General features: G+C 39.2%; 1 protein-coding gene across 1 annotated transcript in view; it reads left to right on the forward strand.

Moving 5' to 3' along the window:
• The window catches only part of DYNC2H1 (dynein cytoplasmic 2 heavy chain 1), a 170036-nt gene that overhangs the window by 52293 nt on the left and 92799 nt on the right, over positions 1–24944 (forward strand). The window contains exons 48-61 of the mRNA XM_054088995.1: positions 57–181; positions 1461–1709; positions 3188–3296; positions 4243–4356; positions 5181–5323; positions 7322–7403; positions 9569–9723; positions 11797–11934; positions 15946–16059; positions 18116–18276; positions 18444–18567; positions 19879–20000; positions 20676–20762; positions 22126–22252. Coding sequence (XP_053944970.1) covers positions 57–181; positions 1461–1709; positions 3188–3296; positions 4243–4356; positions 5181–5323; positions 7322–7403; positions 9569–9723; positions 11797–11934; positions 15946–16059; positions 18116–18276; positions 18444–18567; positions 19879–20000; positions 20676–20762; positions 22126–22252 — 1850 coding nt within the window. The remainder of the gene's footprint in view (positions 1–56; positions 182–1460; positions 1710–3187; positions 3297–4242; positions 4357–5180; positions 5324–7321; positions 7404–9568; positions 9724–11796; positions 11935–15945; positions 16060–18115; positions 18277–18443; positions 18568–19878; positions 20001–20675; positions 20763–22125; positions 22253–24944) is intronic.

Raw genomic sequence — 24944 nt, forward strand, 5'->3', positions numbered from 1 at the left:
TAAAAGCCAAGTGCCTAAACACCTAAACTTTTGATTGTTTCCCTTTATATTCACAGATGTCTTCTATGTAACTTGGGGAGCTTGTCAAGAGGCATTCGTCACACCAGGACAGGGACTGCCACCACACGGGAGGCCGCTTGGCAGACTAAATTCAACAGACCTGAAAGATATTATTCAAAAAGTGAGACAAGATGAAAAAACACAAGCAGCAAGGATTCACAACAATTGTTCTTGACTTTTCTTTGCAGGAAGTAACATGCCAACACCAGATTTAGGGTCTTCTGTTTGTTCAATCATCTTGCACTTGGTCAAGTGAAGGAAAGTTTGTGATAGTGGCTGGCAGGCAGTAGGAAGTATCATGTAGCAAGGTTATAATTTAGTGGAAGGGCATCAGTTGCTCTTGTTGGCAGTTTATAAAATTTTGATGAACACCATTTTGAGAAGCAGTGATTATCAAATGTTTACTTTCTGAGTTTGTAATTTGCTAAAGCAATTTTTATTTGAAGAAATACAAATAGATTGATTGGAGACTTGACATACTTTTAAACAGGGACGTAGAAAAAATGAGCTTGATGAGGAAGTGCAAATGTGTTAAGACTGCTACGCGGACTCTTTTTCAGGATGAGTGCTTTGAGATTGTCTACCCTTAGTAGTAGTGTTTGATGGACGGATCTTGTAGATGGGAAGCTACTCCCTCTCTTTAACTGCCAACCTGTAACCAATAGACTGTATGGGAAATGATGAAGTTCATAGAATGATAGAATGGTTTGAGTTCAAAGGGACCTTAAAGATTGTCCAGTTCTGACCTCCCTGCTATGGGCAGGGACACCTCCCACCAGACCAGGCTGCTCAAGGCCCCATACAACTTGGCCTTGAACACTTCCAGGCATGGGGCAGCCACAATTTCTGTGGGCAACCTGTGAAGAATTTCTTCCTAGTTCAATAGCTCAGTAATCAGAGTTAGTTTTTTTTTTTTGTTCTGACTACACAGTTACATTGGGCTTCAAAGATGAAGTTTTATTAAGTGGAAAAAGGCCAGAATTTAGTCTTAGGTTCTGTTATTATGTGTGTTCCACTAGGAAGTTCCATAATCTGCAATTATGCAGCAATTAGCTGCCTAAAACACTCCTTTAATTAAATTAATCTGTAGTCAGAGACACAGCTCAGACTTTCTTCTGTTCCACTATTTAGTTTTCATTAATTCAGTGCTAGGTTTCTGTTTCAATGTATCAAAGACTTCCAGGTTATCCTGGTACTAGAGATAATATGATCTTTTCGTTACTGGTAAAGGGTATGCGAGGTACCTAAATTCTGTCACATTCATTGTGAATATTAGTGTGTCTCTTAAGCTTTCAAGTTCTTATTTTCTAGCCTTTTAAATGTTTGATGCTTTCATATCTTACTGTTTTATTTATTATTAGTGAAATGATTTCTTTTTTTTTCATTTTTTCTTTCAATAGGGTATTATTCATTATGGGCGAGACAAAAAAGAGATAGAGATTTTACTGTTTCATGAAGTCCTCAGTTATATGTCTAAAGTGGACCGAGTGCTAAGTTTTCCTGGAGGATCACTTCTTTTGGCAGGACGGAGTGGTGTAGGCCGTCGAACAGTAACCTCTTTAGTCAGTCATATGCATGGAGCTGTTCTGATTACTCCCAAAATTTCCAGAGGCTATGAGCTGAAGCAGTTCAGAAATGATCTTAAATATGTAAGTTATTCAATATCTTCCATTTTGTTCTAATGTTGTAGGTGTGTATTAAACAAAAAAAAAGAATATGCGAATTTTTAATTGTTGTGTGGTGAGATATTTTAGGAAGACCAAAATTAAGCAGTTAAAATTAACCAAATAGATTTTTAGAAGTTCTCAGTGTCTAGAGAGCTCTTCATTGTAATTACCTGAAACTCCACATTTTTGAATAGCAGAGTTGTTCTTATGAGTGTTGTGGACTTCATAAATTTTAAGTTTATGTGAATATTGGAAAGGGTTTTATTCTCATGTGTGTATTTTCGTGTTTGTATATCTGTTTATTTTCTGTCTCTACTGTGATCTGCCACTTAATAGAATAGTGGCTGAGTTCAAGTAAAATTTTAGTGATTGATGAATCATAAAGTCATAGAATCATAGAATAGTTTGAGTTGAAAGGGACCTTAAAGATCGTCCAGTTCTGACCCGCCTGCCCTGGGCAGGGACACCACCCACTAGATCAGGCTGCCCAAGGCCCCATCCAACCTGGCCTTCAACACCTCCAGGGATGGGGCAGCCACAACTTCCCTGGGCAACCTGTGCCAGTGCCTCACCACTCTTATGGTGAAGAAATTCATCCTTATATCTAGACTAAATCTGCCCCTCTCCAGTTTATAGCCATTCCCCCTCATCCTATCACTACAAGCCTTTGTAAACAGTCCCTCCCCACCTTTCATGTAGCCCCTTTCAGGTACTGGAACATCATTATAAGATCTCCTTGGAGTCTTCTCTTCTCCAGGCTGAACAAGCCCAACTCTCTCAGCCTGTCCTTGTAGGGAAGGTGCTCCAGCCCTCCGATCATCTTTGTAGCCTTCCGCTGCCCCCATTCCAACAGCTCCATATCCTTCTTATGTTGAGAATGCCTGAACTGGATACAATACCCCAGATGAGGTCTCACAAGAGAGGAATAGAGGGGGCAGAATGCCCTCCCTCGACCTGCTGGCCATGGTTCTTTTGATGCAGCCCAGAATACAGTTGGCGTTCTGGGCTGTAAGCACACATCGCTGGCTCACATTGAGCTTCTCATCAACCAGCACCTCCAAGTCCTTCTCTGAAAGTGTACATATTATTTGAAAACAAATGCAAACCTTGAATCAAGAGTTTCTCAGTACCTTCAACAGTGCTAAAGAAAATTCTAGAGCTAAGCCTACACAAAAGAGCCGTGCAACTCTATAATTGAATCATATTTACAGCATAGATATACTCTGTGAAAGAGAGTGTTTTAGTTATTTTTTAATTACTGAACTGCACTTCTAGGTAGGATGTTCTTTATATTTGATATCCCACATAACTGAATCACCTGGTAATCTTTTGTAATTGTATAATACTGTAGATGCTCCGGAGAAAATATGTATTTAAAATATATAATCTAGATTAGAATTCTCTTACGAACAACACATAGATCCCATGTTCTGAGTTTCAAATGTCTGACCTGCTTCTAGGTGATGGAGCTTGCGGGCATCGAAGCACAGCAGGTGGTATTACTGCTTGAAGACTATCAGATTGTTCATTCCACGTTCCTTGAGATGATCAACAGTTTACTGTCTTCAGGTGAGACAAATCCAAGTTGATACTTTCACCACACAGAGTTAGCTCAATGAGGCAGATTTAGATGATGTTTTCTAACTTTATATCCTTACCAGAAACATTAGCTGTCTTTCTACACTGTTTTTTGCTAGAGTTCTTGTACATGGAAAATTAACTTGAAGCTTCCTCAAGGCTGCAAATTAAGTAACTTATTTCAGGGGAATTCTTTACAATAGTGTAACAACAGAATGATAATATGGTCTACTCTACAGGGTCCCTTTTCTAATAAAATTCAAAATTGAGAGGTGTTTCTGTTTTTTACTAGATTGTGTAGACTGCATCCTTTACTTAAATGACGACTAGCAAAGCCCATTTTTCTCTAAGTAATGAGATGATAAGTAATAATAAGTAACAGCAGTGATTTTATTTTGGTATCTAGCTTTGTTCCTTGATCAGAGAGATCATTGAAGGATTAACTTATGAAATATTTTTTGGAACTGCAGTAGTTTAACTGCTGATAAGAGTACCAGATTTTCCTTTCTCCCAGGTGCAAAACCAAGTACCCTATTGTTATCAGATTCTTGTCATCCTGTGTTAAACCTCCGTGTCTGAGGACCTAGATACTCTCTTTCATGCCTCTGTTTTCTGGTGTATGACAAAGTCTGGTTTGATTTGTTCCTGTATGCGCTATTGGATCTCTATGTTTGGGTAGATTTGAATGAGTTTCTGAAGTATATTTCGGTAATATTAACAGAGTAGCTGTTAAATAGGAACACTATAATTTGGTTTGTTGTTTTCGTGATATCATGAAAAGGATGAATAAGTACATGGAATGATATTCATGAAAAGTACGAAGGTGAACACTGCCATATTCAAATTCTCCATAGAGAGGATTCAAGGGAATCCTTTAAAGGATATTGAAGAATCATAGTGTATTTGATCTGACACTTTAAATTCATTCTTGAAACAGGAGAAGTTCCCGGGCTATACAAAGTAGAAGAATTAGAACCATTGTTATCTCCTCTGAAGGATCAAGCTTCACAAGATGGATTTACAGGACCAATTTTCAACTATTTCACATACCGTATGTGAACAGGATTATAATTTATAATTTATTACCAAGTTACAAAAATAGTATAATAATGAACAAGTAATTTCTAATGAAGTCCTTTGTTTGTGTGCTTTTTTAACTTTGTTAGTTATTAAAATCCAGGCAGGAATAATGATTATAGGGTGATAGCTGACGGCACAGAACTCTCTGCTTGAAATTTGTTCTTCACCATGAAATTTTGTGTCCATGAATGTTCTAGAAAGCTGTTATGAAATCTGCCGGTGAAAGTAATTAGAACAAAGAAAGCTTTTGTCCCCATCGTTTTCTGGTTTGTTCAGCTTACATATCTAGTAACAGTATTTTCTTCTATTTGTCAATTATACCTACAAATAGTTTTGGGTTGCGAGTAATCGTATGCGAGTTTACAGATATGTTTCTTAATGTTTTGTGTTTCTTCCATGGATCAACAAGAAGATTAAGTAGTTTACAAATAAATAGAAGAATGTGACTGAAAGAATACAAGTGTTGACAGTTGTTCTCAAGGGTTCTGGTACTATTTCTAATTGGTTCTCGTGGTCTTTATTGACTGGAATTAAAACCAGTGGTATCTAAATATTCCTCAGCTTTTCTAAATTAAAAGCTGCACTGTGTTATTCATAATGAGAATCCATGATATTAAAATAATTTAAGTTCTGTTTATAAACCTTCCTGCCCTAGTCTAATAGTGGGTTTTTTATCCAAAATTATCTTGTGATCAATATATGAAGGACAGTAAATTATGTTGTATTTGCAATGAATCTATCATAATATAGTCAGATTGTTATGTACTCAATATTTAATATGTTGTATTGTCTTAGGGATCCAGCAAAATCTGCATGTTGTCTTGATCATGGATTCTACCAATATAAATTTCACAATAAACTGTGAAAGTAATCCAGCACTGTACAAGAAATGTCAAGTTTTGTGGATGGAAACCTGGTCAGAAAACAGTATGAGAAAGGTAAATTGCATTAATTAAAAAGTGTGGCTTTTTTATAATAGCATCTCCAAAAAGTTTGGTGAATAAGATCAGAATATTTAAAGTTTTGAAGGAATAATTGTTACTATGCTTATTTTAATACAATAATTTGTGCAGTCCTACAAAGACAGGAAATTCTACCAAACAGTTAAGTAATATTCATAGAATAGTGTGTTGGAACGGACATCTTCAACTAGATCAGGTTGCTGTAAGCCCCATCCAGCCTGGCCTTGAACACTTCCAGGGGTGAGATATCTACAACCTCTCTTGGCAACCTGTTCCAGTGCCTCACTGCCCTCGTCATGAAGAATTCCTTCCTTTTATCTAATCTAAGTCTACCCTCTTTCAACTTAAAGCCATTGCCCTTTGTGCTATCGCTACATGGCCTTGTAAAAAGTCCCTCTCCAGCTTTCTTGTAGGCCCCTTTTAAGTACTGAAAGGCTGCTAGAAGGTCTTGCCACAGTCTTTTCTTTTCCAGGCTGAACAGCATCACCTCTCAGCATTTTTTTCATAGGAGAGGTGAGCCAGGGAGCAGAATAGAGGGGGAGAATCACCTTCCTTGACATGCTGGTCACACTTCTTTAGATGCAATCAGGATTACGTTGTCTTTCTGAGCTGCAAACACACCTTACTGGGTTGTGTTTAGCTTCTCATCCACCAACACACCCAAATCCTTTTCCTCAGGACTGCTCTTAATGCATTCTCCACCCAGTCTATGATTGCGCTTGGGATTTCCCCGACCCCGGTGCGGGGCCTTGTACTTGGCCTTGTTGAACTTCATGAGATTTGCACAGGCCTCTCAAGCCTGCCAATGTCCCTCTGGATGGCGTCCTTTCCCTCAAGTCTATTGACTGCACCACACAGCTTGGTGTCGTTAGCAAACTTGCTGAGAATGCATTGTCCGTCCTGCTGACAAAGATGTTAAACAACGCCAGTCCCAATGCTGCCCTCTGAGGAACACCGCTCATCGGTGGTCTCCACTTGGACACTGAACCGTTGATCGCAAAAGTCCCCTCCAACCCAAACCATTCTATGATTCTATGAATTTAGTTGTATGCCAGAACCTTTGTTTGTTTTTACCATTGCACGTTATGTAGTTGCTAATGTGTGAAGGTAACCCCACTCTTAGGCCATGAAAAAGACTTCAAATCGTAGATTTAGGCATTGTTTTAGGCATTTTAGGCATCCCACTATTATATCTGCAACACTTGTACTCCAGACTGTCTGGTTTCCTATTGAGTTGTGTATCATTTTACGTCTTTGAAAAGGAATCATGGGATGGTTTGAGTTGGAAGGGACCTTAAAGATCATCCAGTTTGAACCCCCCTGCCCATGGGCAGGGATACCTCCCACCAGACCAGGCTGCTCAAGGCCCCATCCAACCTGGCCTTGAACATTTCCAGGGATGGGGCATCCACACCTCCCGTGAGCAACCTGTGGCAGTCCCTCACCGCCCTCAGTGTGAAGAATTTCTTCCTAATGTCTAATCTAAATCTTCCCCCTCCAATTTAAAGCCATTCCCCTTCATCCTATCACTCCATGCCCTTGTAAAAAGTCCCTACACAGCTTTCTTCTAGACCCCTTTAGGTACTCAAAGACTGCTCTAAGGTCTCCCTGGAGCCTTCTTTTCTCCAGACTGAAAACCCCCAACTCACTCAGCCTGTCCTCATAGCAGAGGTGCTTCAGCCCTCTGATCATCTTTGTGGCTATCCTCTAGACCTGTTCCAATGGTTCCATATACTTCTTGTGCCTCTTTCTTACAAAGAGCAAAGGCTCCTCTGATTTAGAGAACAGGAAGTTTTCTATGACAGGGAAAGGCAGAAGTGGTCTTTTTAATGCTATAAATATTCTGTAAATGCGTTATACTGAATAAAGCTGTTACGTTCAGTCTTTTCAAATGAGAAACTAGATTGAAGATTTGGTTTTTTTTATTTTAACTCAAATTTCATGGCTCGTAATTTTTATGTTGCTATTTTTTAGATACCTGAAATGCTTCTGTGTGATTCAGATGAACAAGAAAAGACTGGAAAAACAAATAAGGCACATAAGCAAAAACATTCAGGTAACATTTAGGTGGACCCACTAGTTATTATTACTTATTATTAATCAATTCTGTTTGATATCTCTATTGATGATCTGGATGCAGGGATTGAATATACCCTTCGTAAGTTTGCGGGTGACTCTGAGCTGGGCAGAAATGTCGATCTACTTGAGGATGCGGAGGCTCTACAGAGGGATCTGAACAGGCTGGGCCAGTGGGCTGCAACCAACGATATGAGGTTCAACAAGGCCAAGTGCTGAGTTCTGCACTTGGGCCACAACAACCCTGGGCAGCACTACAGGCTTGGGGAAGAGTGGCTGGAAAGCTGCCTGGCAGAGAAGGACCTGGGGGTGTTGGTTGAGAGTTGACTGAATATGAGCCAGCAGTGGCCCAAATGGCCAAGAAGGCCAATGGCATCTTGGCCTGTATCAGAAAGAGCGTGGTCAGCAGGACCAGGGAGGTGATTGTGCCCCTGTACTTGGCGTTGGTGAGACCACACCTTGAATGCTGTGTTCGATTTTGGGCCTCTCACTACAAGAAGGACATTGAGATGCTGGAGCGCATCCAGAGAAGGGGAACAAGGCTGGAGGACAAGTGTTATGAGAGGCTGCTGAGTGAACTGAGGTTGTTTAGTGTGAAGAAGAGGAGGCTGATGGGAGACCTTATCACTGTCTACAACTGCCTGAAAGGAGGCTGTAGTGAAGTGGTCTCTTCTCCCAAATGACAAAATTTCTGAACTGAAACCTGAAACATGATGAAACATGATGAAAAATTTCTTCACTGAAAGGGTTATTCGGGACTGGCAGAGGCTGCCCAGTGAGGTGGCTGAGTCCCTATTCCTGGAGGTGTTTAAAAGATGGGTAGTTGTTGTGCTTGGAGATATGGTTTAATAGTGGACAGGTGTGGTTGGACTCTATCTCAAAGGTCTTTTACAACCAAGTGTTTCTGTGATTATGCTGTGTTTGGCACAGGTAACAGCAGACATATTTTGTGGATTTTTTTGCCAGCATATTCGTAGACTTCAGTTTTGTTCGCGTGCAGGCATTTTGTGCAGAAGAACATTAGTCTGGAACATACATGGTGGCTGATCAAACCCAATCTCTTCTGTCACAAGCAATCACTATGTATTTTCCATTTTATAAACTGATTAAACTGCATCTTGTTTTTTGTTCTTCCTTCTGTATGGATTATTTCCCAGCTTCAAAATCTGATGTTTTGAGAACTTCTCAGTGTATATGTTTCTGTTATTCTTGTTCTAGACCTGCTCATTTTACTTAAAATTTATCTCTAGTAGCTTATTTATTTATTTATTTTTTCAGAATAATTTGCTTTTATAATAAAGCATCAGCTTTAACCACTTTAAAAATCGAATGTCAAGCATAATCTAGGAGACCAATGCTAGTACTTATTTGCATAAAAGTTCTTTTAGCCACTTTTTATAAAAGCATTTGTCTAAGTAGCATTTAGAAATTATGGAGCCAAGAGATTATAAAATGTTAAATGGTTCACTTGGGGTTTCTTATTTGTTGCATTTTAATAGGCATTCTAGCCCATCAGAATAGTGGCCAAACTTAGGATTTAGTGTTCATGTCTCTATCCATCTTTATCCTAGATGATGGTACTTATTCTGTGCCTCATTGCTTATTGAAAGCCTTCTTTTATATGTAGGTATGTTTTAGCAATTTTTTTGATTTGTAGGGTAATACAAATTTTTTTTTATTGTATCTATGGGCTTCTTTAGAGAAACTGTTCAACAAACTGAAAGAGCTGGAATGTTCAGAAAAACCTTTTAGTCCACCTGTCTTCAGAGACAAGGGAGAAGGCAAGAACACATGGGCTTCCTTTCTACAAAAGTCTAACAGTTCTCTAATTCAGTTTCTGTGGGAATGAGTTTTAAGATTAGCCCTCAGAAATCTGCAAATAATTTTGGCTTCTTTTCCAAACATCAAAGTAATATTTTACAGCTTTAAAAACATTTCGGTATATTTCATTGTAAGGAAAATGTATTTCAAATGTAACTACATGTTGTTTCCCTGAGGGTACTTTGAAAAAAAGTATATTCTTTGTGATATTTTGAATACTCTTAATTTATGTCTCAAAAAACATGTTCTGTTGCTCTTCCTTAGTCTTTAATGTGAGATAAGAATGAGTATATTTTTGTCTGTGTAACAAATTATGTTTTACAGGTGATTCTGATTTTCTGAAGTCATTTCTGACAATCCATGAATCATGTAAAATGTACGGAGCAACGCCTAGCAGGTATATGACATTCCTTCGTATATACAGTACCATCAACAACAGTAAAAGACAAGAGCTGATAAAAAGGCAGAACCACTTGCAGGTATGTATTTAATACATTTTTAACATATGGCTTTTCAAAGTACTGTCATATTTGGAAATGTCATGTGTATTCATGTAGCTGTACCTGCTAACGTGGTTGTGGGTTGCTGTGGTTTCAGGAGAGGAATAGTATGAATATTAATGCTCTGTTCAAATGCCTAAAAGATTAAAGAGTGTTTTTTTGGTTTTGTTAATATTTTTCCTTGTGGAAGGATTAGACGGGGTATGTTTTCTTGGAAGAGTAAAAAGTACTTGAAAGCACTTTAATTTTCTTCACCTATGTATGTTGGAATTGTTTTTCGAGCAACCCATCATTTTTCCATCACTTTAAGTCCTGCCTCTGCTTGAATAAATTTTCCCTGTGTAGATGCATATTCCATCCCTTTCTTTGTATCTCTACAGGAACTTTCTGCTTTGTGTGATGGTGTCCTTCTAGTTCAACAAGCTGCAGCCTCATAGTGCCCTTGTGTAGCTTTATCCAAGATTCCCTTTCTCTCATTTTATGTTTTGGAATTGATTTCAGATTCCTTTTCCACCCATCAGACCTTTACACAGTTCTGGACCAAATGCAGTTCATCGCACAGATGTTGCTTTACTCTGTTCTGTGTGCAAAATGTATTTTATATTTGAAACCCATTTGTTACCTTTCCAGTCATATGTCCTTCCCTCCCCTCAGTTCTGGAATGATCTGTTTGATCCTTTAGGACATGTAACTTCTGTCTTTACCCTTGTCCCTTCCCTTTCAGCTTCTTTTCTTGTGACGCTTATTTCTCTTCTGAAACCACATTTGCAAAGCTGTATTTGTTCTTAATGCATCAGTCAAAACTAGATAACTTCCTTGTCTTCCTTGTTTTATTCTGCTTGCCAATATTTTTCCATCGCTGTAGTAAGCAATTTAAGAAGATTTATGTTTATCTTTAATTTAGAAAGTAACTGTGGTTTGTTTGTGGCACTCATTTACTTGCTAATTGCTCTGGTTAAATAAAATTCATCATTTAGATAAAAGTTAGAGCTGTGTATCCTAAATCAAAGTATCTTCTAAGTAGTAGTTTGAAATAGTTCTAGTATCTTATTACCTTAGTTCAAGTAATTTAGAAAGTGTGTCTAAAGAAAATAGTTAATTTTAGAATCACAGAATGGTTTGGGATGGAAGAGACCTCAAAGATCATCCCGTTCCACCCCCCCGCCAGTGGCAGGGACACCCCCATCAAACTAGGCTGCTCAAGGCCCCATCCAACCTGGCCTTGAACACCTCCTGGGAGGAAGCATCCACGACTTCCCTGGGCAACCTGTGCCAGTGTCTCAGCACCCTCAGCATGAAGAATTTCTTCCTAATGTCTAATCCTAATCTTCTCCCTTCCAATTTAAAGCCATTCCCCTTCTTCCTATCACTTTCTTTTAAAAAGTCCCTCCCCAGCTTTCTTGTAGCCCCTTCAGGTACTGGAAGCTTCTGTAAGGTCTCCTTGGAGTCTTCTTTTCTCCAGACTGAACCACCTTAGCTCTCAGCCTGTTCTCATAGCAGAGGTGCTCCAGCCCTCTGCTCATTGTCATAGCCCTCCTCTAGACCCGTTCCAGCAGTTCCATCTCCTTCTTATTTTGGAGATTCCAGAACTGGATGCCTTAAGCATAATTGAGGCTTTGTTCTATGTTTATCTATGTTCTTTAGAGAATGTACAAATATGTAGAAATAGGATGATCTAATTTGTTTCGATTTGTTTGAAAATGATGCAGTTCTACTTTTAAAGGAGGTATAATTATACGGAGTTAATATCAGTTAACTGAAATCAGAAAAAGACTATGTACTAGTTGCTGTCCCATTATAAGTTTTTTATTTTGAGAAGTTTCTTTTTCAGCTTTTTAATATAGTATTAGATCTTACAGGGACATATCCGAAAGTGTCAAATCTCAGTTTTTGGTTAAATAATGCGAGGAAAATGTTGAGAAAACGTAGAATATTAAATTTTAAAATTAAGAATATTAGTCTACATCACTCTTAATTTGTGCATGCTGTTTGTAACCAACCTTCATTTAATTCTGTTTAAAATGCATTGCTAAGTAACTACTTTTTCTATAGGCAGGTGTTTCAAAGCTGAATGAAGCTAAAGTCCTGGTAGATGAACTGAACAGAAAAGCTGGAGAACAAAGCATTTTACTCAAAACAAAGCAGGATGAGGCTGATGCTGCCCTTCAAGAAATTACAGTATCTATGCAGGTATTATATACAATCACATCAAAAGTGGAAAAAATAAGAGATGCTTTTCTCTTTTTGGTCTTCGTAACTGCTTGTGCTTTGAACTCTTTTCAAGGGTCACAAAACCTGATGCTTTTACAAGAATATGCTTAAGGCAATGCATGAGCCCTGAAGCTTGAGTAAACTTGCAGCCGTACGGAGGATTATGTGATTTAAATCATATTTGAACTGATCGAGTAGGAAAACATTAGTGCAGGTTTTGCACCTGCGTAGTGTTTACTGCTGGAGTTTGGTCTGAAAGTTTTCCTAGATCTTTATAAATCCAAACTGATTCTTTTTATAATGTTTGTTACAAATAGATACTTTAAACAAAATACTGACAAGTAGCACTATTTTAAGTAACTAATACCAATAATTAAATTGGTGAACTATTAGAAGGTATGTGTTTCGTAAGGTCCTTTGAAGTTAACCTCAGAGAAGGTTAAATAATAGCTCTGTGTTCATGGCTCCTTGAATATTGCTTCTTCAGCTGAGAGGTAGACCTTCTGTTCTTTGATGAGATATTTTTCTGTAGTAGTATTTTTTCAGTTAAGTAAAATAATTGTGCATAAAATAAATGTCTACATTGATACTTCCAGAAATTATAGATGTAGGATAATCTGTAACTAATCTGCTGTTGCTGCCTGGTTTGTTTTATCACAGGTTTAGTCTGATTGATTTGAAGCAAACTTAATAATGAAGCTCAATTTCAAAACATTCTCTGTGTGCAGTAAAGTAGATGCTTGTTCTTTTAAACTGTTTTGTACACAGTGTTTTAAAGGTGCATTACTTGCTATTTTGATGTCTACTTCTGTTGGCAGTTTTTAATACTTTTAAGCTCTATCTGCCTTCTGTATGTCTGAGTAGCACGTATTACATTCTAAGACAAAATCCAAGAAGAGGCTAAAAGCAATGAAACGTGATTGGCGCACCGGCATCAGGAAAATTGAAGTAGAATTCTGATTATTTAGATAAGCATAAAGTATAGGTGCCCTCTAACACTTCAATGTCACTTCAAATGTTGTAGTTTATGTAAGAGGGAGGGGCTGTAATGCTTACAGACTCTTTTAATCTTCTTTCAGAGCAAGGCTTTTGACCCAACTAAATTTTAAGGTTTTCTTACTCAGCTCTATCATTCAGTACTTGTACATTTGCACAAAATGTCTGGGAAGTGTCTAATGTAGTTTTATGTTGATGGTGCTTTGTGGGTTTGAATGTAATCTTCAGTGACAGACTGGTCTATAGCTTGGGTTAAGCGCTCAGAAAGATTATTATGAAACTCAAAGTATTCTCTACTTATGTACATCTGTTACATCATGCTACCAGTTCGACTCAGCTCGCAATTGCTGGTTATAATAATGTGTTATATACTGGAAGAATGTAAATTCTGGACTTTGTTGTCTCATATCTTTAGGTGGAACTGAGCCTACAATATTAGTCTTTTATACTTTTAATCTCAGTTTTTTGTTTTGTGACTGGTATTAGTACTCCCTGTTTTGTGGATTTTTTTTCTTAACTTCAAGATATAGAATCGTAGAATCAAAGAATGGTTTGGGTTGGAAGAGACCTTAAAGATCATTCAGTTCCAATCCCCTTCCCAGCGGACCAGGCTGCTCAAGGCCCCATCCAAGGCTTCCAGGGAGGGCACCTTCTCTGGGCACCCTGTGCCAGTGTCTCATGACCCTCATTGAAGAATACATGAAGAATTTCTTCCTAATGTCTAATCTAAATCTTCCCCCTTCCAATTTAAAGCCATTCCTCCTTGTCCTGTCACTCCATGCCTTTGAAAAAGTCCCTCCCCAGCTTTTCTAGTGGCCCCCTTCACGTACTGGAAGGCTGCTCTAAGGTCTCCCCAGAGCCTTCTCTTCTCTAGGCTGAACCACCTCAACTCCCTCAGCCTGTTCTCACAGCAAAGGGGCTCCAGCCCTCTGATTATCCTTGTAGCCTCCTCTGGACCCATTCCAACACTTCCACATCCTCCTTCTGTTGGGGATTCCAGAACTGGACAGAGAACTCCAAGTGGGGTCTAACAAAAGCGGAGTAGAGGGGGAGAATCCCCTCCCTCAACCTGCTGGCCACTGTGTGTGAGGCTCTTTTTATTGTATTAATATTGTATTAGTATTGTATTAATATTGTATTATATACGAGGCATTTATTATTGTACTGAAGTGCTTAGGAGCCCTGGGGATGGCTTGTAGCTACTGTCTGCTGTATGGTAGGCACAATACAAATCTAGGAAAAAAAGAGAGATATAAACCCAAAAACCTTACAGTACATGTGTAGGACATATGGCATTTCTCACAGCATTCTGCTTCAGAAACTGTCAGCCTCTGGCCTGGACAGGCGCACACTCTCCTGGGTTCAAAACTGGTTGGATGGCCGGGCCCAGAGTGTGGTGGTCAATGGAGTAAACTCCAGCTGGAGGCCAGTTACAAGTGGGGTTCCTCAGGGCTCGGTACTGGGTCCAGCCCTGTTCAATGTCTTTATCAATGACCTGGATGAAGGCATTGAGTGCACCCTTAGCAAGTTTGCAGATGACACTAAGCTGGGTGGAAGCATGGATCTGCTGGAGGGTAGGGAGGCTCTGCAAAGGGATCTGAACAGGCTGGACCGCTGGGCTGAGACCAATGGCATGAGGTTCAACAAGGCCAAATGCCGGGTCCTGCACTTGGGGCATAACAGCTCTATGCAGTGCTACAGACTAGGAGAAGTCTGGCTAGAAAGCTACCTAGAGGAGAAGGACCTGGGGGTGCTGGTTGACAGCCGACTGAACATGAGCCAGCGGTGTGCCCAGGTGGCCAAGAAGGCCAAAGGCATCTTGGCTTGTATCAGAAACGGTGTGACCAGCAGGTCCAGGGAGGTTATTCTCCCTCTGTACTCGGCACTGGTAAGACCACACCCTGAATACTGTGTTCAGTTCGGGGCCCCTCACCACAAGAAGGATGTTGAGGCTCTGGAGCGTGTCCAGAGAAGAGCAACGAAGCTGTTGAGGGGGCTGGAGAACAAGTCTTACGAGGAGCGGCTGAGAGAGCTGGGATTGTTTAGCCTTGAGAAGAGGAGGCTGAGTGGAGACCTTATTGGTCTCTACAATTACCTGAAAGGAGGTTATGGAGAGGAGGGAGCCGGCCTTTTCTCTCAAGTGGCAGAGGACAGGACAAGGGGGAATGGCCTGAAGCTCTGCCAGGGGAGGTTCAGGCTGGATATCAGAAAAAAAATTTTCGTGGAAAGAGTCACTGGGCACTGGAAGAGGCTGCCCAGGGAGGTGGTTGAGTCACCTTCCCTGGAGGCATTTAAGGAACGGGTGGATGAAGTGCTTAGGGGCATGGTTTAGGGAGTGTTAGGAATGGTTGGACTTGATGATCCAGTGGGTCCTTTCCAACCTGGTGATTCTATGATTCTGTGATTCTATGATTCTGTGATTCTATGATTCTATGACAGGTATCCTTACAGATAGATGGGTGCAAATTTAGAAGTAAATAATATATTAGGGTTTTTAAACTAATAGGCTGTAATTCCAACACAACTGCTGCTTTCATGAACTTTATGGAAAAGGAGAATTTTAATAGTGTCATGAAAGAAATAGAAATGGAAGCAGCTACAAAGAACAGCAGGAGGGTATTACCTTCAAATGTAGTAAGAATATTATAGACTGTCAGTCTTATACTTCTAGAGAGGGACTGATGTCTTGATAAGGAATGGAAAATGAGAGGCAAGGATGAAAAGGGTCTTAATGAGCCACAAGAGTAGATCTTGTCTGTGGTAAAGAGGGGGGAGGAGACAAAGTAAAAGCAAAAGGTCTTATTCCATATAACTTAGTTTCCTAATCAACCTATCTAGTATCAAATAGTCTCAGATTTTTGCTGTAATCGGTATTGTGTAAATTATATTATGTCAGGACTAAAATAAATAAGAGGCCAAAATAATTAAGAGACCTAAGGAAATAAAATCTATGTAAATTTGAAATCTAAAGGTATTCTTTTTTATATTTTATAGAATGCTAGTGATCAAAAAACAGAAATGGAAAAACTAAAACACCGGATAGCAGAAGAGGCCGCAGAAATAGAAGAAAGAAAAAGAAAAATTGAAGATGAACTAAAAGAGGTTCAGGTAAGAGCTGATGAAGAAAAGTAAAATTTTGCGGTCTGATTTTATTGCACTTCCTCTAGTCCTGCCATGCAAAATGCTTCTGCGGAATTTATCCTTGCATTTCTTACGTTTTCTCTGAATTATTTTGGTATTAAAACTTTGATGCTACAAGGATGTTATTCTGTTTGCTAGATTTAGGTTGTCATTTTGCTGTTTGTGTTCTATTAGATGTTAATTGCAGATTTTTTTTTAGGCCAAATCTTACCACTAGTTGCTATTTCTGTGCTGCCATGGCCTAAAACTGAGTTCTGCAGATTTTATGGAATGTTTTCCAATTACTGATGTCTTACATAAGCTGATTACATTACTCCCCCGATCAAGCTGGTGGTGTCATAGGGCTTGATACAATCAGCTGAATGAAAGTAGTTTAATGAGAGATGATTTCCAGTTATTACTGAATTGTGAAAATTACGTATCCTAATGGCACTATAGCAAACTTCTTGTTCAAGAGACCTTACAGCCATTAAGCATCAAGTTTTTGGGGAGGTATGCACATTCAGTCATTTCTTTCAGTCTGTTTTTCATCCCTTCAATTTTAAAATCATAGAATCATACAGTAGTTTGGGTTGGAAGGGACCTTAAAGATCATCCAGTTCCAACCCACCTGCTCTGGGCAGGGACACCTCCCACTAGATCAGGCTGCTCAAGGCCGCATCCAACCTGGCCTTGAACACCTCCAGGGATGGGGCAGCCACAGCTTCCCTGGGCAGCCTGTGCCAGTGCCTCACCGCTCTCATGGTGAAGAAATTCTCCCTCATGTCTAGTCTAAATCTGCCCTTCTCCAGTTTATACCCATTGCCCCTCATCCTATCACTACAAATCTTTGTGAACAGTCCCTCCCCAGCTTTCTTGTAGCCCCTTCAGGTACTGAAAGGTCATTATAAGATCTCCTCGGAGCCTTCTCTTCTTCAGGCTGAACAACCCCAACTCTCTCAGCCTGTCCTTGCATGGAGGGCACTCCTGCCCTCTGATCATCTTTGTACACCTCCTCTTGACCCATTCCAACAGCTCCATATCCTTCTTAAGTTGAGAATTCCAGAACTGGACACAATACTCCAGATGAGATGTCACAAGAGAGGAATAGAGGGGCAGAATCACTTCCCTCAACCTGCTGGCCACGCTTCTTTTGATGCAGCCCAGGATACAGTTGGCCTTCTGGGCTGTGAGCTCACATTGCTGGCTCATGTCAACCTTCTCATCAAACAGCACCCCCAAGTCCCTCTCTGCAGGGCTGCTCTCAATTGCATCATCCCCCATCCTGTATTGAGGTTGGGGATTGCCATGTCCCACGTGTACCACCTTGCACTTTGCCTTGTTCAACCTCATGAGGTTCACACTTTGTACTAAAGAATAAGGGAAAGGTACAGCAACTTTTTTTCTTGTAAATATCAGAGATTCCAAGGAATTATATCCTTGTATTGGAAGTGACATAGAACTACAGGATTAGGGTAAAACCGTTTCTGAGGTCTTTGATGAATGTGGAAGATGTGGAAGGTGTGTGCAGTATTTAATGGTAATCAACTTTCTTCTGTTTTCTTATAGTTTTGTTGCTTTGTTGATAAGGGCAAGGCCTGTCTGGATTTGTTTAGCTACTGAAAATAGAAAGATTTTGTGACCTCTGCTTCTAAGTATCTTTACAAAGTTATTCTCAGGCATGGGTATAAGTAGTAATTAGCATCATTATTAAAAATTCACTGTATCATAATGAACTTCTAAGCAACGAAAGAGCAAACATGCATGATTGATGCAAATATCTATATAATGTTGATGGAGTGCTGAATGCAAAGTTAGGGAACATCAGGATAATAATATGCTGGTTTATATGAAAATATATTTATTATCATTTAACAAGCACAGAGGTTTTTTAAATAACTTGTGCACATAAATATGCCTCAGTAGCAGTGGGTAAGGTAAAAAGATACTTAAAAAGAACAAAAAAATGCATGAAAACTGAAATGGCAAATGCTCAGTTTCTCATATCTTCGTCTCTTTTTTTAACATGTTTTTATGTATTAAGCCACTGGTTAATGAAGCAAAGCTAGCAGTTGGAAATATAAAGCCTGAGTCTTTGTCAGAAATCCGGTCACTACGGATGCCCCCTGACATAATCAGAGACATACTGGAAGGAGTTTTACGACTGATGGGGATTTTTGATACATCGTGGGTGAGCATGAAGAGGTGAGGGCTTTATTTAAGCTTTAAACTTACGCACTTATTTACAATACTAAATTCTTTCTGTTATATTCAGGAATAAAGTGTGTGCAAAAAAAAAGCTTTATTTCATAGCGAAATAACCTCTTTAACATTTGTTTCTTCTTAATTTAATTATTTAATTCTCTTTACAGTTTTTTGGCCAAAAGAGGTGTGAGGGAGGACATAGCAACCTTTGATGCCCGTAATATTCCAAAAGAAATACGAGAGAGTGTTGAAGAACTTCTTTCTAGAAATAGAACATCTTTTGATCCAAAGGTAATTCCTGATTGCATTGCATAAAATGAAAAAAGACCAAAAGACATAATAAAAAAGGATAAGAAAAGACATCATTGTCTGCATTGCCAATGTAAATTTTAGACTGAAATTTTAGACTGTAAGGATGAATTCTCTTTACACAATTCATCAGTTTGAAGAGATAAAACTGTAGTAAGAGATTACTCTGTTGTGTACTGCCTCTCGCTGAGAGTCTTGTTGGTGATTGAGGAGCGGTGGTATAAGAAATCGTTCTGGAGACAAGTCTTCAGAGATTTTTGCCACTGGCATAAATTAGAATTCAGATCAAGGAATTGTAAATGGCTCTTTCAAGTCTCCTTGTAGCAGTTAGAGTCTTAACAGCATACTTAATGAAAAAAAGAGAAGTCTAATGATAATTAAATATATGGGTGATCTTTAAGAATTGATTCGATGATAGCTACAAAAAGGAATTCATGGAATCATAGAATAACTTGGGTTGGAAGGGACCTTAAAAGATCATCCAGTTCCAACCCTCCTGCCATGGGCAGGGACACCTCCCACTAGATCAGGCTGCCCAAGGCCCCATCCAACCTGGCCTTGAACACCTGTGGGGATGGGGAACCACAACTCCCTGGGCAACCTGTTCCAGTGCCTCATCCCTCTCATAGTGAAGAAATTCCTCCTTATGTGTAGTCTAAATCTGCCCCTCTCCAGTTTATAGCCATAACCCCTAGTTCTATCACTACATGCCTTTGTAAAAAGTCCCTCCTCAGCTTTCTTGTAGGTCCACTTCAGGCACTGTAAGATCACTGTAAGGTCTCCTCAGAGCCTTCTCCTGTATTTCTGTATTGAAATGGGATTGCCCTGACCCAGGTGTAGGACCTTGCACTTGGCCTTGTTGAACCTCATGAGGTTCACATAGCCCCACTTCTCCAGCTTGTCCAGGTCCCTTTGGAGGACATCGTGTCCTTCCAGTGTGGCAATTGCACCACTCAGCTTGGTGTCATCTGCATTCTTAAATACTAGTTCCTTTTTTTAAAAAGGAAAGTTGTAGTTTCCTGAGAAGGAAAGCACTGATAAACTATTCATTCTTTTAAAACTTCTTAACTTCAGTGAATCTTCGTAAAGATACACATTTTTTTACACAGATCGATGGCCTACGGTATAATCTCCTAGTAATTTAATTTAAAAGGTTAATTCAGTAGAGGAGCTGGCTAGTTGGCATATCTAATTTGATCACTCATACATCTCTTGCAGTTATTTATCCTCTGTTTATCTCATCTACACTATACTTAAAAGGTCTTTCTTGTAACTCTTACTGTTTTTTTTCAGAATGCTAAACGAGCCAGTGCTGCAGCTGCTCCGTTAGCAGCTTGGGTGAATGCAAATGTTCAGTATTCTCATGTCCTAGAACGAATTCAGCCCTTGGAAAAAGAAAAGGCTGGCTTGGAAGCGTAAGTTAGACACTGTTACAAAATAAATGTTCTAAATTCCATTGCTGGTGGTTGAAACTAAAGCTGCCAAGGAGGAATTGAAATTCTTTAAAAACAAAAGATATAAAACCCCGTATCTCATCTGTAAGTAATAAAACACTCACGTGTTTCACTCAAGTAAGTGTGTGATGCTTTTTTTAACCTGGAGACTATGCCTTGGGTAGTTTTTGACCAATCAGAAGTTACCTGGCTCAGCCACGATGTGTCAGAGAGAAATTCATTTCACGGAGATGCTTAAAATGCATTCTGTCACTGCAGCTCATGCTGTTCTATGAGATGGGTTCTTCCTCCTTGCTCAGTCATATACCAAGCACAGTAATTCTCTCCTGGAATCAAAGAAGTAGGACATAGTCCTATGACCTAAGGAATCTATACTGATTCTTTTGACAGGTCTTAAAATTCTTTATTGGAAGAATTTATTCTGATCTTTGAGACTGTGTTTGAATGGAGTGTTTGGTTTCCCTTTTTAAAGCTCTGTGATAAAAAGTACTCAAAACTTTCCTGCCTGAAAACACGTTTTTGTTAATAGAAATCATGAGAAAGAATTGTCTCTCAACTCTCTCTGTGTAAATTACTTTCCTATTACACTTACTCTTTTGTTTGGATCCATAGTCTTAAAATGTTTCATTTTTGTAGTAATCTCAAGAAAACTGAAGGCCGAAAAAGGAAGTTAGAAGATCTTCTGAACTCTGTCGGTCAAAAAGTATCAGAACTGAAAGAGAAGTAAGATGGATTTATTTTTTTCAAGATATAAATAAAAACATTGAAGATTTTGTGGTATGATAATGAAACTTCTCTCTCTAAGCACGACTCCCTGCACTGCAAGATAATTACATCAGAAGTAGTGATAGTTAGGCTATATATAAACTCAGTGGAGATAAATAAATACTGTTTATTCTAAGTTCATCTCATCCATCAGATGAAATACTTCTTTAAATAGCTGCATCTCACTACTGGCTGTTGGAAGCCTTCAGTGTAGACATTGTAGATGTCAAAGATAAGCCGAATATATCTCACATAAAGTCCTCTACACTTTAATGTCTCCTTAGGACTTTGGAAACATCCTGTGCTGCCTGAATTAAAGCAGTTTATTTCTTTTAGGATGGCCTGCTTTTCTGACAGTTAGCTAGTTAGCTGTCTCCTTTGTCCTGAGCCTCTCATCAAGTACGCGACACACAATGGCATAATAATTGCTTTAATGCACCTTTTTACTTTCTCCAAATTTAGTTTAATCCATATTTAATTTAATTAATTTAATTTAATTTAATAATTTAATCCATAGTTCGATATTTCTGTTGTGGCTGGGATTGTTCAGCCTGGAGAAGAGAAGGCTCCGAGGAGACCTTAGAGCAACCTTCCAGTACCTGAAAAGGGCTACAAGAAAGCTGGAGAGGGACTTTGTACAAAGGCATGTAGTGATACAACAAGGGGCAATGGTTGTAAACTGGAGAGGGGCAGATTTAGACTAGACATAAGAAAGAATTTTATCACTATGAGGGTGGTGAGGCACTGGCACAGGTTGCCCAGGGAAGTCATCCCGACAGGTTTTCAAGGCCAGGTTGGATGGGGCCTTGAGCAGCCTGATGTGGTGGGATGTGACCCTGCCCATGGCCGGGGGTTGGAACTGGATGATCTTTAAGGTCCTTTCCTACCCGAACTATTCTATGATTCTATGATTCTTACTTTACAACGTGACATATGCACATATTACTAAAAGTCATTTTTTGTAGTCTGCAAAAAAGAAATATCATAGAATCACAAAATGGTTTGGGTTGGAAGGGACCTTAAAGATCATCCAGTTCTAACCCCCTTGCCATGGGCAGAGACACCTCCTACTAGATCAGGCTGCCCAAGGCCCGTATTGCAAATGTATTTTTCAGTCTTACCTAGGTCTAATGTTGTTCATTGAAAGTCTAGCAAGCTCATCTGCTAAGCGTAAAGGGATAAAAAAGAGCTTTACTTGTGTTATTCATGAACAGTAAGGGAGGAATTCATTACTAAATCAGTCATTTAAACTGCCTTGAAAATAATGGTGTGCAAGTTTAGTATTTCATGGTAGCAGTTACAAACACGAGTTGTTTTACAGATTCCAGAGTAGAACAACAGAAGCAGCAAAACTTGAAGCAGAACTAAGTAAAGCTCAGAAAACACTGAAAGCCGCAGAAGTACTGATAAATCAGCTCGATAGGGAACACAAAAGATGGAGCACACAGGTAAGTGAAAATTTTCATAATTAGCTGATAATTTGAAAATACAATTTTTGCATTGTTTGGAGAATGGGAGTTATTGCCATTCTGTATTTCTGCCAAGTGTATATTTATTTTATTTATTTGATTAGAAAGAAAAGCTTTTTTTTTCTTCTGAAAGTCACTGTACATGTTGCCTTATGTATATCAGATACCTATAGAATGTGTGAAAACCCCACCAGTATCTAATATAGAATATATGATGTTCTTTGATGTTTTCCAATCACTATTATAACGTAATTATTATGATAGCTGAACATGTCAGCAGTTGAAACCTCCAAGATGAGATACAATCAAATTGGGAAAGCGTTAAACAGTCATGGTCTCCTTTATAGCATTGACGTTAGGAATGCAAATTTAGACTGACTCAAAATGCTGGGTTGGTTTTGGAGTTTTCACTTAAGTGTTTGAAACTTCTCTGCTTCTAAAGTAGGGAAAGTGAGCAGATCTGAGTTGTTCAAATGATAGAGGTCCAAGAGCTCAGGAACCACGACCAGGAGGCGAGAGACAAAGAGATGGTTGTAGAACATGTTCTAACCTCTCACAGTGAGACAAGGCTCTATTGGATCGCTTCACTCAATACGAGTATAAAAATACTGACATTTTCTTAGCTTTGGTCAGAAGATGTCAGTGTGCAAGAGCGAACAGCGAGTTAACATCAAGACAACGCGCCAGCCCACAACTCCTGGGCTGTGAAGCAGTTTTTAGCTAATAACAACATTGCTTTGCTTGAATGTAGAATCATAGAATCATAAAATAGTTTGGGTTGGAAGGGACCTTAAAGATCGTCCAGTTCCAACCTTCCTGCAGTGGGCAGGGACACCTCCCACTAGATCAGGCTGCCCAAGGCCCCGACCAACCTGGCCTTGAACACCTGCAGGGATAGGGCAGCCACGACTTCCCTGGGCAACCTGTGCCAGTGCCTCACCACTCTCATGGTGAAGAAATTCTTCCTTATGTCTATTCTTCCTTATGTCTACATCCCACCTATTTGCCAGACCTGGCGATCTCTTCCCAAAAATCATGTCAATGCTCAAAGGAACTGATTTTTTGATAGTAGAAAATGTGAAGACAAAAACAATGGAGATCTTCAGCAGCCTTTCAGAAAATGATCTGCAGAGTTGCTTTGAATATTGACAGCATTGTATACAGCTGTGTGTCAACTGAGAAGGGAACTGTTTTGAAAGTGATTGTGGTTGATTTTCTTGATTTGTTAAATAAAAAGAGCCACAGGCACAGTCTTGGTTTTTTTTTGTGTTGGACCTCATATGTGAGAGAAACTGGCAAGCCTTTGAATACACAGGCCCTTCTTCAGTCTGAAACAGAAAAGAAAATGTCAAGATATGTATAAACTGAAAATAACTATTGACTCTAGAAAGCAACACCAAGCTTTCTTGAGTATCTTAAAATGGAAAAACCATCCCTGCTGAGAGACATGGTCCTGTCTTTGCATTGACTTAAAAAAGCCTAAAGAATTAGACTAAATGCCTGCATTTTGAAGAACCAAAGTTAGGATTAGATGAATCCTTCTTGTAGGCTGACCAGCATAATGGAAGGAAATGGAAAAGTTTTCCTCTGAAAGAGGCTTTACAGCTATTACATCTGCTGTAGTCAGGATTGGGTGTATTTGAACCCTGGAGTTTAAACGCTTAGATAAGCCATTCCTCCTGGTTTTTCACTTTGGTACATTACCCGTATGTGTAGAAAGTCCAGATTGTTAGTGTTATGCTGTTGACCAAACTGGCAGATATATTAGTCAGGAATTCATCTCATGTTGAGATACGAAATATTCCTCATATTCCTTGATAGGAATGGCTGGACTTGATGATCTAAGAGATCTTTTCTAACCAAGTGATTCTATGATTCTATGATTCTATACTGAGAATGATGAAAAACCAGTGTTCATCTCCCTTTAAAGTGAGGAGAAATAAAACGTTGCTTTTTTTTTGTTTGTGTATCAGCCTCTTTTTAGTGTCAGTTTCATTACAGTAAAAAAGTGACAGTACTTTCAAACCAGTTAAGGTAGTCTTATATTGATAGCGAAACATTTCAAAGCAGAGGTGGTATAGTATCATAGAATGGTTTGGGTTGGAAGGGACCTTAAAGATCATCCAGTTCCAACGCTCCTGCCATGGGCAGGGACACCTCCTGATAGATCAGGCTGCCTATATGCAGCAGGGAAATTGTTTGAAGATATACAATAAATGTATTTTATTATATAAGCCTGCAGTGAATTGTATTTTTAAGTGTAGTAGGTACATATAGTATTTAGTATCTGTATGTATGTAGTAAGCGAGACTCACTAGCAGACTGTCACTGCGAGTAAGGTCACATATTTCTTATTTTCCTTACTATAATGCTGTTTACCCATTTGCTTATAAGTCAAAAGGTGAACTGTACATCAGATTTGTAGGTTTTTAGTAGCTGAATTCTCAGAAACATCTGTCTATGCTCTAGCCCAGAGCTAAAAAGAGCTTTCAACTTGTTTTCATATGTGTGTTTCTATGGTTTATCCAGGTAAAGATGCCTGAAATGCAAGGAGACTGTTTCAACTGTATTCTCAATGGCAGAAAATTTAATTCCAACTAGTAACTGATGAGGAATATTTACCTAGGTTTTATTTGCAGTACACCTGTATGTTCTGTACTTTTCTTTTGAA

The sequence above is a fragment of the Cuculus canorus genome, chromosome 1 (genome assembly GCF_017976375.1).
Source record: "Cuculus canorus isolate bCucCan1 chromosome 1, bCucCan1.pri, whole genome shotgun sequence".
In the NCBI taxonomy this organism is placed as follows: domain Eukaryota; kingdom Metazoa; phylum Chordata; class Aves; order Cuculiformes; family Cuculidae; genus Cuculus; species Cuculus canorus.